Source organism: Myotis nattereri (assembly GCF_964212035.1).
Source record: "Myotis nattereri genome assembly, chromosome: X".
NCBI classification, from domain to species: Eukaryota; Metazoa; Chordata; class Mammalia; order Chiroptera; family Vespertilionidae; genus Myotis; species Myotis nattereri.
Genome location: NC_138078.1, coordinates 154464918 through 154477081, shown reverse-complemented (window position 1 = coordinate 154477081; position 12164 = coordinate 154464918). Strand labels below are relative to the sequence as shown.

The following is a 12164-nucleotide window of genomic DNA, read 5'->3' as shown; positions in this document are numbered from 1 at the left end:
CCCTGGGTATGGCCCTGAATGGAAATCAAACCATGACCTCCTGGTCCATAGGTCGATGCTCAACCACTGAGCCACTGCAGCCGGCTGACTTCTACTTCCTCCTTTTCCCCCCTTTTTAATAAAGTAGAATGACTAGACATTAAACCCCCATAAAGACATAGATTTTGTTTTGCTCATTAAGGTATTCCAAAAACCTAGCAGTGTCTAGTATACAGAGTGTTTAATGAATAGTTGTTGAATAAATGACTAATTGCTTTTTATGAAATTTGTTTCAGAAAACTCATTTACATATGAGTAAATATATGAGTCTTAAGATAACAGATTTTACTGTTAGATGGTACTTCCTCCAGAAAGACTATCAAGGAACCCCTGACATTTAACCACTGCCTTGGCAATACCAACACTGTTGACTTGCTTCTGTTATTATACTTACCACACTATAATATGACTATGAACTTGTTGAAAGTAGGAATTTCTTTTGTTCATTTCTATGAACTAAACTGAGTTCTATAAAGTAGGGATTTTAAATCTTTGTAAATATATAATCTAATCTAAAGAATGACACAGAACATATCACCACTGGTGTGAGGAAAGAGGTAACAGCAGGTCTTGTTACTTATTAATTGCATGTCTCTAAGAGAACCATGATGGACCACTGACCAAACCCCTGGGAATATGAAGAGTCTCTTTCCACCTGTCTATAAATTCCTCCTGCTTCGCATACCTTAACATGGGTGAAATGTATGGCATGTGAACTATATCTCAAAAAAGCAATTTTTAAAAGGCATTAAAACAATTAAACAAAGCAAAAAGTTCAATTTAACACATGTTGATTAAGATGAACAACCCCACCTCTTCCCCTACTGGCTATAGCAGAGTTTAGTCATAAAAGTGATTCTGGCAGTTTTATTAAAACCCATAAGACAATGCTTTTGTTTGTTTTTCTATTTGTGTTTTTCCCCTTTTTTGTTTTGTTTTACGAACAAAGTGAGCACAGACTATACCAACCTAGGACCCTAGAGTTACTAATAAGTTGGTAGGTAGTACTTCCCCAAGAAACACAATCAATTGGTCATTCATTCACTTACTCCCCCATCCGACAATGTTTATTATCAGCTTGTTCAAGACACAAACTGATGTAGTGGTGAACAATACCAACCAAGCTAGATTTTGCCAACTCTTGGTACCAAGCTGCTACCAATTCACTGGTAATTCTGAGGAGTACTGAGATGAGTCAATTGCCACTTTCTAAAACTAAATCTGAGGTGCATGGAATAAGGAGTAAATGTATAAAGCAAAAATCTAGAGGGATGTCTCTGAGGGGCCACAAAACTATTTCCTCTAGGTGTTTTACTATTAGAAAAACCATCAATAAGATGGAAAACCAAGTTCATAGTGTAGATGCAGACTATAATACAGTCCAATATTTCAAATATTTTAACTAAGGTAGAAACAGTAGCCAGTGAACCAAGGAAAAGGAGAAATTGAGGATGCTGAGAAAAGTACCACCAAAGGAAATCATATCCCATACTGACTTCTTTTCTTTTTCCATCTACTCTTTATCCTGTTCCCACAATGAAAGTCTATGCCTTACTTATTGAAACAATAAAAACAAATTATCAGGACAAGAGTAGAATACATAAAAGAACAGAGACAAGTAGATTCAAAGGAAAGTGGCCTACAGGTAAAGTTTTTTATGCCAAATGATTCCAAGAAGTTTGAGATCCAGAACTTAGAAGGGTTTCTAACATATACATTTTGTTTTTCTAATACACCCAATATTCATTAAAAAGTTAATAAGTCAGGTAGAGTTTGAGATTATAAACTCTCATTACTGAAACAAAGAAATACTATTTTAAAACAGACCAAAATTATTCCATTACATGGACTACTATGGCATTATTTTTATGGAACTGTAGGATACTATATCACTTTATGATTAACTAATAACTTAAAATGGGAGATATGATGAATCCAAAATGTTCTGTCTTACTTGTTACAAAAGCTGAATGGTAATATCCACAAGAGATCCAGGCAATAGGTTTCCCAACAGTCACTTCATGAGGAAAATACACATTACATACATTATTTAAGCCAATCTGCCCTTCAGAATTTTCTCCCCACATAAAAAGTTTTCCATCCTCTATCAAGAAAACACAAGGAGGAAAAAGGGTTTTAAAAAGTGGCAGATCTACGAAGTTACTGTATTATATTTCCAACAGCCCATTTATTTTTTAATTTAGAAAAATTATGTATTAAAAGAAAAGTACTCCTAAGACTTTTATACCAGTTAGCTACTTAACAGTTCAATTTCTAGCATAAAATGTTTCTATCCTATATAATAAAAGGCTAATATGCAAATCGACCAAACGGCAGACTGACTTGTCACTATGACGCACACTGACCACCAGGGGGCAGATGCTTAACGCTTAAAGCATCCTTCCAGGGGAGGGACAAAGGGAGGTTGGCTGGCCAGCCCCAATAAGGGCAGATCAGGGCTGGCCGCCCAGGGGGAAGGATTGTGGGAGGTTGGCGGGCCGGGGAGAGGGACCACTGGAGGTTGGATGGCAGCAGGAAGTTGGCTGTGGGAGTGCACTGAACACCAGGGGGCAGCTCCTGCATTGAGCATCTGCCCCCTGGTGGTCAGTGCACGTCATAGTGACTGGTCGACTGGTAGTTCCAGTCATTCTGGTTGTCCAGTCGTAATGATCGCTTAGGCTTTTATATATATAGACTAGAGGCCCGGTGCACAAAAATTTGTGCACTCGGGGGGGGGGGTACCTCAGCCTGGCCTGTGCCCTCTCGCAGTCTGGGACCCCTTGGGAGATAACGACCTGCTGGCTTAGGCCTGCTCCCAGGTGGCAGAGGGCAGCCCCAATCCCTAGGTGCAGCCCCTGGTCGGGCTCAGAGCAGGGCTGATTGGGGAGTTGGAGCGCTGCCCCCTGTCATGCACAGAGCAGGGCGGATCGGGAGGTTGCGATGCCACCCTCAGTCCCACTCAGGGTAGGGCCGATTGGGGGGTTGGGGCACCGCCCCGTCACACTCAAGGCAGGGTCGATGGGGAGGTTGCGGCGCCACCCCCTGTCACGCACAGAGCAGGGCCCATCAGGGGGTTGGGGCGCTACCCCCTGTCACGCACAGAGCAGGGCCAATCAGGGGGTTGAGGAGCTCCCTCCTGTCACTCACAGAGCAGGGCCGATAGGGGAGTTGGGGCACCGACCCCTGTCACACACAGAGCAGGGCGGATCAGGGGGTTGGGGCACCGCAACCTGTCACACTCAGGGCAGGGCCGATGGGGAGGTTATGGCTCTACCCTGTCACACACAGAGCAGGGAGCAGGGCCCGTGGGGGGCGGTTGGGGCGCCGCCCTCTATCACCCACAGAGCAGGGCCGATCAGGGGGTTGGGGCACCGCCACTGTCACACTCAGGGCAGGGCTGATGGGAAGGTTATGGTTCTACCCCGTCACACACAGAGCAGGGCCCGTGGGGGGAGGGGGGTTGGGGTGCCGCACACTATCACACACAGAGCAGGGCCGATCAGGGGGTTGGGGCGCCATACCCTGTCACACACAGAGCTGCAGGGCGATCAGGGGGTTGGGGAGCTCCCCCCTATCAGGCACAGAGCAGGGCTGATCAGGGGGCTGGGGCGCCTTCCCCTGTCACGAACAGAGCAGGGCGGATAGGGAGGTTGTGGCCCCGCCCCCTGTCACACACAGCCACAGGGCAATCAGGGGGTTTGGGCGCTGTCCCGGTCATGCTGATCCTGGTGCCGGGAGGCCTCGCGGCTCTGCTGATCCCAGTGCTGGGAGGCATAGTACCTTTTTACTATATAGGACAGAGGCCTGGTGCACAGGTGGGGGCGGGATGGTTTGCCCTGAAGGGAGTTCTGGATCAGGGTGGGGGTCCCGCTTGGGTGCCTGGCCAGTCTGGGTGAGGCGCTGATGGCTGTTTGCAGCTGGTCACACACCCTTCAGGGTGGGGGTCCCCACTGGGGTGCCTGGCCAGGCTGGGTGAGGGGCTGAGGGCTGTTTTCAGGCTGGCAGGTGACTGAAGCTCCCAACTGCTCCTTTTTTTCTTTCTTTTTTTTTTATTCTGGGCCAGCTTTAGCTCTGAGGCTTGGCTCCAGCTCTGAGGCCTCGGCTGCTGAAAGCAGGTATCTGGTTTGTTTGGGTTCTATAATCGAAACACTGTTTCAACTCCAGCTCTGAGATCCTGGCTGGCTGAAAGCAGGTTTCTGGAGTTTGTTCAGATTCTATATTTGTAACAATGTTTCAAACTGCAAGCTCAGAGGCCGGCAGCAGCCGGCGGGGAATGTTGGCTTCCTCCGTCACTGAAGCAAGCAAGCCTCCTGTTCGCTTCAAGCTGTATGGCTGCCGGCCGCCATCTTGGCTGGCAGTTAATTTGCATATCGCCCTGATTAGCCAATGGGAAGGGTAGCGGAGGTACGGCTAATTACCATGTTTCTCTTTTATTAGATAGGAATACCTTCAAAATGTATGTTGACATCTAACTCTAAATAAGCATACAATTGTAACATAAGTCATGATTTAAAGTTCTATTTTAAATGCCTTCTGAAAACACATAATCAATGAAAGAAAATTAAATGGCAATGCTGTCTTCAGTTTACTGAGTTGGTTGGTATATCCTGTTCTAAAGGAAAGGGATGTGCCCTAGCTTGAAATGGAAAAAAGTCTTACCAGTTAGTGCAGCTGAAGTGTTAGATCCAGCAGACAGCTGCTTAAACTGATGCTGGGATGTAAAAAATTCAATTAAATGAAAAGTATTTCTATCTTCAGTGTCACCAAGTCCTAGTTGGCCTTCATTATTTCCTCCAACTGCATATACTTTGCCTCCTTCTGCACACAGAAAAGAAAACATTGTATACTACAGTCATCATCTTTATGAGATAGGCCGGTGTATACAAGATATTTTTTCTATTAACAGTGAAAAAAACTGAAAGCTGATATTATCCTATAATTTGGTGCACAGCTACATTTGTCAAAAATGAAGCAAAATAAGCAAGGCTATATACCAGGGGTCCTCAAACTACGGCCCTCGGGCCACATGCAAATACAAATATTGTATTTGTTCCTGTTTTATTTTTTTACTTCAAAATAAGATATGTGAAGTGTGCATAGGAATTTGTTCATAGTTTTTTTTTTAAACTATAGTCCGGCCCTCCAACAGTCTGAGGGACAGTGAACTGGCCCCCTGTCTAAAAAGTTTGAAGAGCCCTGCTATATACATTTTTGTAAGATCTTAGAAATCATTCCAGAGTCCCAGTAGCATCTAAAATGCATAGAATGTGTGGAACGTATTTTCTTATTCATGCAGCACTTTATTAACTTAGAGCAGAAAAGAGGAAGTAATTTCCAAATTAGTTTAAAATCTAAATCAAACCATGTAAGAAATATATGGTTCATTAATTTTAACTTCCATACCCATTAAAGCTAAGATATAATAAGTAACCAATAAGTAAAATGATATAAACCCAAGAAGAATATAATTAGAAACATGAAGAATCTATGTTGTATAATTCTTTTAATTTTATAGCTAACTAGAAAGGCAGTATATAGTATTATGTTTAGAAGAAAGGACTCAAGAGCCATATTTCCTGGGTGCAAATTCTGGCTTGCCTCTTATCAGCTGTGAGACCTTGGGCAAGCTGTACTTAACCTATCCAGGGTTAAGCTGTACTTAACTTATTCCTCATCTGTAAAACAGGAATAATAATAATGCTTACTTCATAGAGCTGTTATAAAGTTTCAATCAGTTAACATTTGTAAAATTCTTAGAACGGCATTTGGCTCATTAGAAGCACTATAAATATTTGTTAATTACTTTATTATTTAAACAAGAAGTATATCATGCCTAAATAATAAACATTGCCAGTAAGCTCTGAAGTAATAAAGATTTTTTGAAACATATGCATATTAAAAGTTAGTGAAATCCACCATAAAAATGCAAATGAAGTTAAAGCTTTGCTAAATAGGGGAAACAGGGCAAAATCAGTTTGAATCTGTAAAAATTAAAAAGGAGATTATTTTTTAAAAATATGAAATAAGACTAGCTTTCAAATGGAAGATATTACAAGGCCACATGGAATTGGACCACACAATTTATACATATGGAGTAAACCAGAGTTGGTGAAATAGTTAGCATAGTTCAGAGAACCACATGAGTAAAAAGTTGAATGAATAGTCACCAAAAGTTCCATGGAAGAAGTAACACTAATACTGCATCTTTAAAGAATCTGAGGAAGAGAAAAGACATTCCAGCAAGGGAAAAGTCTCCATAGTGCAGAGAGGTGAGGAGAAGCCAAGGCAGTGAAAATATCCTAAAGACAGCTGTGTGGAGGGGAAAGGAGGTAAGGAGGACTGGGTGGCAGGCCAGGGTCTGAATGTCTAATTGTTCTAGCAGCATTTGTTGACAAGACTACATTTTCTCCATTGAATTGCCTTGGCACCTTGTCAAACATTAATTAGGCATATACATGTGCACCTATTTCTGGATTCTATTCTGTTAATCTTTGTCTTTTGGCCAACAGCACATTCTCTTGATTACTGTAGCTTTGCGGTAGGTCTTGAAATCAGGTAGTGCTAGTCCTCCAGTTTTATTCTTTTCAAAATTGTTTTGGCTATTCTAAGTCCTTTGCTTTTTCACAAAAACTTAAGACTCAAAACAAAATAAGACAAAAAGAAAAAAAGAAAGAACAACAAAAAAAGAATCACCTTGTCAACTTCTATACACACACACACACACACACACACACACACACACAGCCTGTTTGGATTTTGATTGAAATTGTGCTGACTCACATCAATAGGGGTTAATGTGAGGTAGGGGGTGGTTCCCACTCACCCTCAGAAAAGAAGAAGGAAGAGCAAGAACAGGAACAACCAGCCCCATGAGGTGTGCACATGGTTAAGGAGTTGTTGCCTCTTGATGTAGTCCAAGGAAACTATCTTTTTCTTCAATCATTTACCACTTACCTGCATATTTTCAAAAGGCTAGCAAGTGTACTAACTACTTACAATCTAAAAAATCCTAATCTTACTGTTGTTGCCAAGGTATCACTTCTATTAATTTTAGAAACTCATGAATGTACTGGAATGAGATCTCAGTCTTCAAACTGGGCAGGAAGTCATATAGATTGAATACCATACCTGTTGAAACTAGGGTGTGGTTCCGTCCACAGGCAACATGTTTCACCTTTTCAGGTTTTAAAGCTAAAAATATGACAATTAAAATATGATATGATTATGAAAGTGATAAATAATACAGATCAAATGGTAAATAAGTAGTAGAACAGAGATTTAAATCCAGGCCTGTCTAAGTGGAACGTCGATGTTCTTAATTACTAAAACAAAAGTTTTCAGAACTAGTCATGCATCAAAATAACCAGAGTAGCTCTGAGAAAAATACACATAGCTTAGCTCCACCCCATGAGACTCTGAGTTAGTCGGTCTGAGGTAAGGCCAAGGCTTCTATATATTTTTAAAAACTCCACAGGTAAATAATATGTGCTGAGATCCACTGCATTTTGTTATGCTGTCTCCATATCAATGTGATCTTTTACGTAATCTATCATCACCATCAATTTCACCTTCCACCTCCCTCAAAGAAACACTAAGTCCAATATTCATAGACATAAACCTTTGTTAAAGTTGTTCATCTGTTCATTTATACATTCAAAAAACCTTTATAGAACATATCCTAAGTGCTTAGCATAGTGGCTGCAAAGAACAATAAGAAAGAATCCCTGGTGTCAAGGATCTCCTGCTAGCTTGTCTATTAGATGTGAGAGTAAGAGTCATAGGTATTGTGAATACATACAAGGGTTTAGCAGACTGTGCCCAATAAATATTTTTTGACCAATTTAGTATACTTTTAAAATTCCATAACACCACCTATAAAATGGCATGGATATCATAAATTACACTGAAATTTGGGGCTAAAATTAAAAATTTGGCTAGGAAGATAAAGAATGCTACTCTTGTCATATCCCAAGGAATCTCCATTGTCATTCAAGTTTAGTTGATGTTCACAGGTTATACCTAAACAGAAGCTTTGCACATAACAGCGAAAAACTTCGTAAAGATATTATAAGCCCCCTATTCTCTGGGACAGTTCTTTTTTTTTTTTTTTTTTTTTTAAATATATTTTATTGATTTTTTACAGAGAGAAAGGGAGAGAGATAGAGAGTTAGAAACATCGATGAGAGAGAAACATCGATCAGCTGCCTCCTGCACATCTCCTACTGGGGATATGCCCACAACCCAGGTACATGCCCTTGACCGGAATCGAACCAGGGACCTTTCAGTCTGCAGGCCGACGCTCTATCCACTGAGCCAAACCGGTTTTGGCGGACAGTTCTGATTTAAAATATTTTGTCCTGTTCTTAGAAGAACATTAGTACTAATCAACGACTAATCCTGATGTTTTGTTTAGTACATCTACTCACCAAATGCAGAAGGGTAAAGTGTATTTTATAAAACCAGAAACTACATAAAACCATGTCCCCAAATCTAACAAATGAAACAGAGCCCAAAATTCTAACATTATATTTTTTGTTCTCTCTATATATACAGAATAGTAATATTTAAGTACATTTATAAATGGGGGGGGGAGGATATTCAAGTGCAATACAGTAGAATCATTACTTTCTTTGTGGCATCTGGATTTAAAATCAATATGATTTTTAGACCCTAACATATCATAAAAATGAAATTAAATGTCAATAATGCTCAAGTAAATATCAGAAAATAAAGAACTAAATACTTTATTATTTATAATATGATATTAAAGAACTACACAATCAATATAAAAGTATTTTGGTTTGTTAAGTATTTAAAGTGATAAAGAAAAAAAGACCCCAAACCTTTGACACATGTTGGTTTGCAAACAGCTGACTTTGATCCTAATCCTAACTGGCCCCAGCTGTTACTGCCAAACATGTAAAGTTTCTTATTTCCTGGTGGAAAGGAAAGAAGAAATAATAAATTGAAGCATTTTAAACATAAAGTAATGTGAGATGAAGTCATCACAAATAAAAATGCTACACTTAAAAGGTGTCATTATTTTCCATGTTGAAACAGGTTACCTTGTGCATATACATATAGGCAGATTCTGTTGGGTGTAAAACAGTGTCTAAGATTATATGGTAACAGTTTTTTTTATATACAGATATATTAAAATAGATTTACTCTAAGAAAGTTGTATTGAAAATCATATTTTGCCTTTCCCTGCTGACAGCTCTCGCAGACATGGTGACTATTCCTAAAACCCGCCGAACTATCTGTAAGAAGTGTGGCAAGCAACAACCCCACAAAGTAACACAGTACAAGAAGGGGAAGATTCTCTGTATGCACAGGGAAAGCGGCGTAATGACAGGAAGCAAAGTGGCTATGGTGGGCAGACTAAGCTGATTTTCCAAAAAAAAAGGCTAAAACTACAAAGAAGATTGTGCTGAGGCTTGAATGCGTTGAACCTAAGTGCAGATCTAAGAGAATGCTGGCTATTAAGAGATGCAAGCATTGTGAACTGGGAGGAGGTAAGAAGAGAAAGGGTCAAGTGATCCAGTTCTAAGCTTCATATTTTGTTTCATTATATGACAATAAAATCATGGTATGTTCACTTCAAAAAAAATCATATTTCAACATACTAAGGGAACTTAAAATTTAAAAGACTCAATTGATGAATCAAATTGTCAAGAATTATCTGGCAAAGGAAAAATAACACTTTATTATTTTCAATATATTTAAAACACAGTGCATCTATAATATTTAGGATTTTAATACTAACCGGTAATAACAGCAGTATGTTCATCTCCACATGCAAGAAATGTAGGTACATCATTTTTGAACCAGAATTTGCTGGGAGTATTTTCGGCAAATTTTGTTTTTCCAAATGTAAACACAGCACCCGAATCTGTAAATATATGACAGTTTCTATTTTACAACTTTTCCTAGTTGGCTGTTACTAAAGTTTTTTCCAGTAATTTATTCAGATTCCTTGTCTCATGATAACTTTGCCTCTGGTATAGCACTGTTTACACCCTCCTTCCTCCACCTTCATTCAGTGTTACTTGCCAGACTTCACTCTAATTTTATTATGAAATATACTAAATTAAGTATATGTTATTCATGTAGTGTTATAAAGTAAGACATATACTATCACAAGGAGGGTAGTCCTCAATTACAAATAGTCCTGCTGTCACCAAGTAGACCTATTCACTCTGGTTAACACCTAATGGTGTAGCCCTTGACTGCGGGCTTTTGTCCACACACAGAAACAAGACAATATTGAGTTTCATCATTAGTATCACCAGGATGCAGGATGTTTGATCCAATACCATTTCTGAGAACAAAAACCCCTACTGGTTACTAATAACCATTTAAATACACATGCACACCCCAAACAGGAGGCCAGATCCAGCTTTGGAGGAAATCTCAAGGATCACACATAAACTAATGGGTACCAGAATGGAAAAATTGTGAACATAAGTATTTATAATCAATATTAATGCAAAAGAGACTAGACACATGGAAAACCTTCTGAGAACAAATTACGAGTCATCTCATTTGTAACTGATAATTGGGAAGTGGTAAGCCAGGTTCTAGAACAGGCTCTGGGGTTTCCGTAGAATGAATAATTTTAACTTTTTTCCTGCTGTGGCTCCCAGGAAAAGCTCCCTGATATCTGCACTCTAAGTCAGGGTTTGGTGGCTCTGTTCTAGCGCCCTGACCATCTACTGTCATTTTGTTTCTTATCTTGTGTCCCTCACTAAGCTGTGAACCCCAAGAGGACAGGAATCTAATTATTAAAGTCAAGAGCATGGCAGAAAACGCAGTACTTATTATAGTGAATGCATGATTCTGCTCGAATCCAGTATTTTTGTTGAAACTGTTGGTCGTGAATGATTAGTGGGTTACAATATCAGTTTAGTGGGTCATGATAAGCATTTTTAAAGGTATTATAGAAAATATCTGAGCGTATCCCAAGTGGTTAAGGTACTCTTCATGAAATGTCTCTACACTATGTACGCGGTAACGTATGTATGCCGTCACAATGTCAAATGTATTTTAAGGCTCGGGGGGGGCGGGGGGGAAGTCTTAAAAGAAAATCACCACTCGCTAAGGACTCCCTCTTCACCCCCTTTCTCTAAGCCGTTTCCCACCCTATTTTACCTCGCGCCCCTCATCGCCTACTCTGAGGTACTCAGTACATAACTGGAACCTGAGGACCTCTAAGGAGGTCCTTTGGGCAGTTTACAGGGAGGTTAAAAATTGTCGTTAACTTCGAGAAACTCACAGAAAGCTTCTTTAAAAACAAAACACACACACACCCTTATGTGTTGTTCCCCCTCAGCCCCCCTCCTTTCCTTGCTCCTCAGTCGTTGCGGGGCGGGAGGGAAGGGGGCGCGCCTACAGCTCAGGCTCCACTCAGGCGGCCGCTGCCAGGGACTCTTCCCAGACGGGGCGGCCCGGAGGCGGGGCCTAGCCGCCGGCCTCCCGCGGACCCTCCCTCTGGGCCTGCGGCCACTATGGCAGGCGCCACTCACCGGGCACTACTTCCTCAGGTTCCCCCATGTCGAGGGCGCTCCGGGAAATCCGCGTCTGGGCCGGGAAAATGGCGGGGGCGGTTCTGTTGGGCCTAAGGTAGTACCCCAGCCGCGACTGGGGCCGTGGAAGCCCCTCGGGCTTCCATAGGGACACTCTGGGCATCTGAAGTCTCCGCGTTCTAGGAAGTCAACAAACGGCAGCCTAGGGCAACCGAGGAGGAGCGTTCCAGCGCGAGGGGAGGCGGGGCGAGGCGACGCGGGGCGGGAACCGTTAGGAGGGGGGCGGAGGCGGGCGGCAGTTAGCGCGCAGGCGCAGATGCAGCGGCGTGTCGGAAGTGCCCGCGCGCCCTCTGGTGGCCCGGAGGGGAGGAGCGACACGCCGCGCAGCGATGCCTGGGAGTGCTCATCAAGCTGAATTCTGGCAGAGGAGGTCCAGGCCCTGCAGGCACCTTGTCCGAATAGTGACAATGTAATGAATATCACCTGCTCTCACACCAGCTCTGTGACACAGGCAAACATCAACGCACAACTGTAATAATACTAGTGATGGCCGCCATTTCTAACTAGTCTGCGAAACATCCTAAATCTTATTTGTGCCAA

General features: G+C 41.7%; 1 protein-coding gene and 1 pseudogene across 2 annotated transcripts in view; one reads left to right on the top strand and one right to left on the bottom strand.

Annotated features, from left to right (window-relative positions):
• The window catches only part of RPGR (retinitis pigmentosa GTPase regulator), a 54613-nt gene extending 42829 nt beyond the window's left edge, over positions 1-11784 (bottom strand). The window contains exons 1-6 of the mRNA XM_081081536.1: positions 11565-11784; positions 9806-9931; positions 8883-8975; positions 7168-7230; positions 4699-4857; positions 1994-2143 (exon numbers count right to left, since the gene is read on the bottom strand). Of these exons, the coding sequence (XP_080937662.1) occupies positions 1994-2143; positions 4699-4857; positions 7168-7230; positions 8883-8975; positions 9806-9931; positions 11565-11727 (754 nt within the window). The 5' untranslated portion in view covers positions 11728-11784. The remainder of the gene's footprint in view (positions 1-1993; positions 2144-4698; positions 4858-7167; positions 7231-8882; positions 8976-9805; positions 9932-11564) is intronic.
• On the top strand, positions 9246-9589 carry LOC308511122 (large ribosomal subunit protein eL42-like; annotated as a pseudogene). Its single transcript has one exon. The product of its transcript is annotated as a large ribosomal subunit protein eL42-like (transcript).
• Positions 11785-12164: the final 380 nt, after the last annotated feature.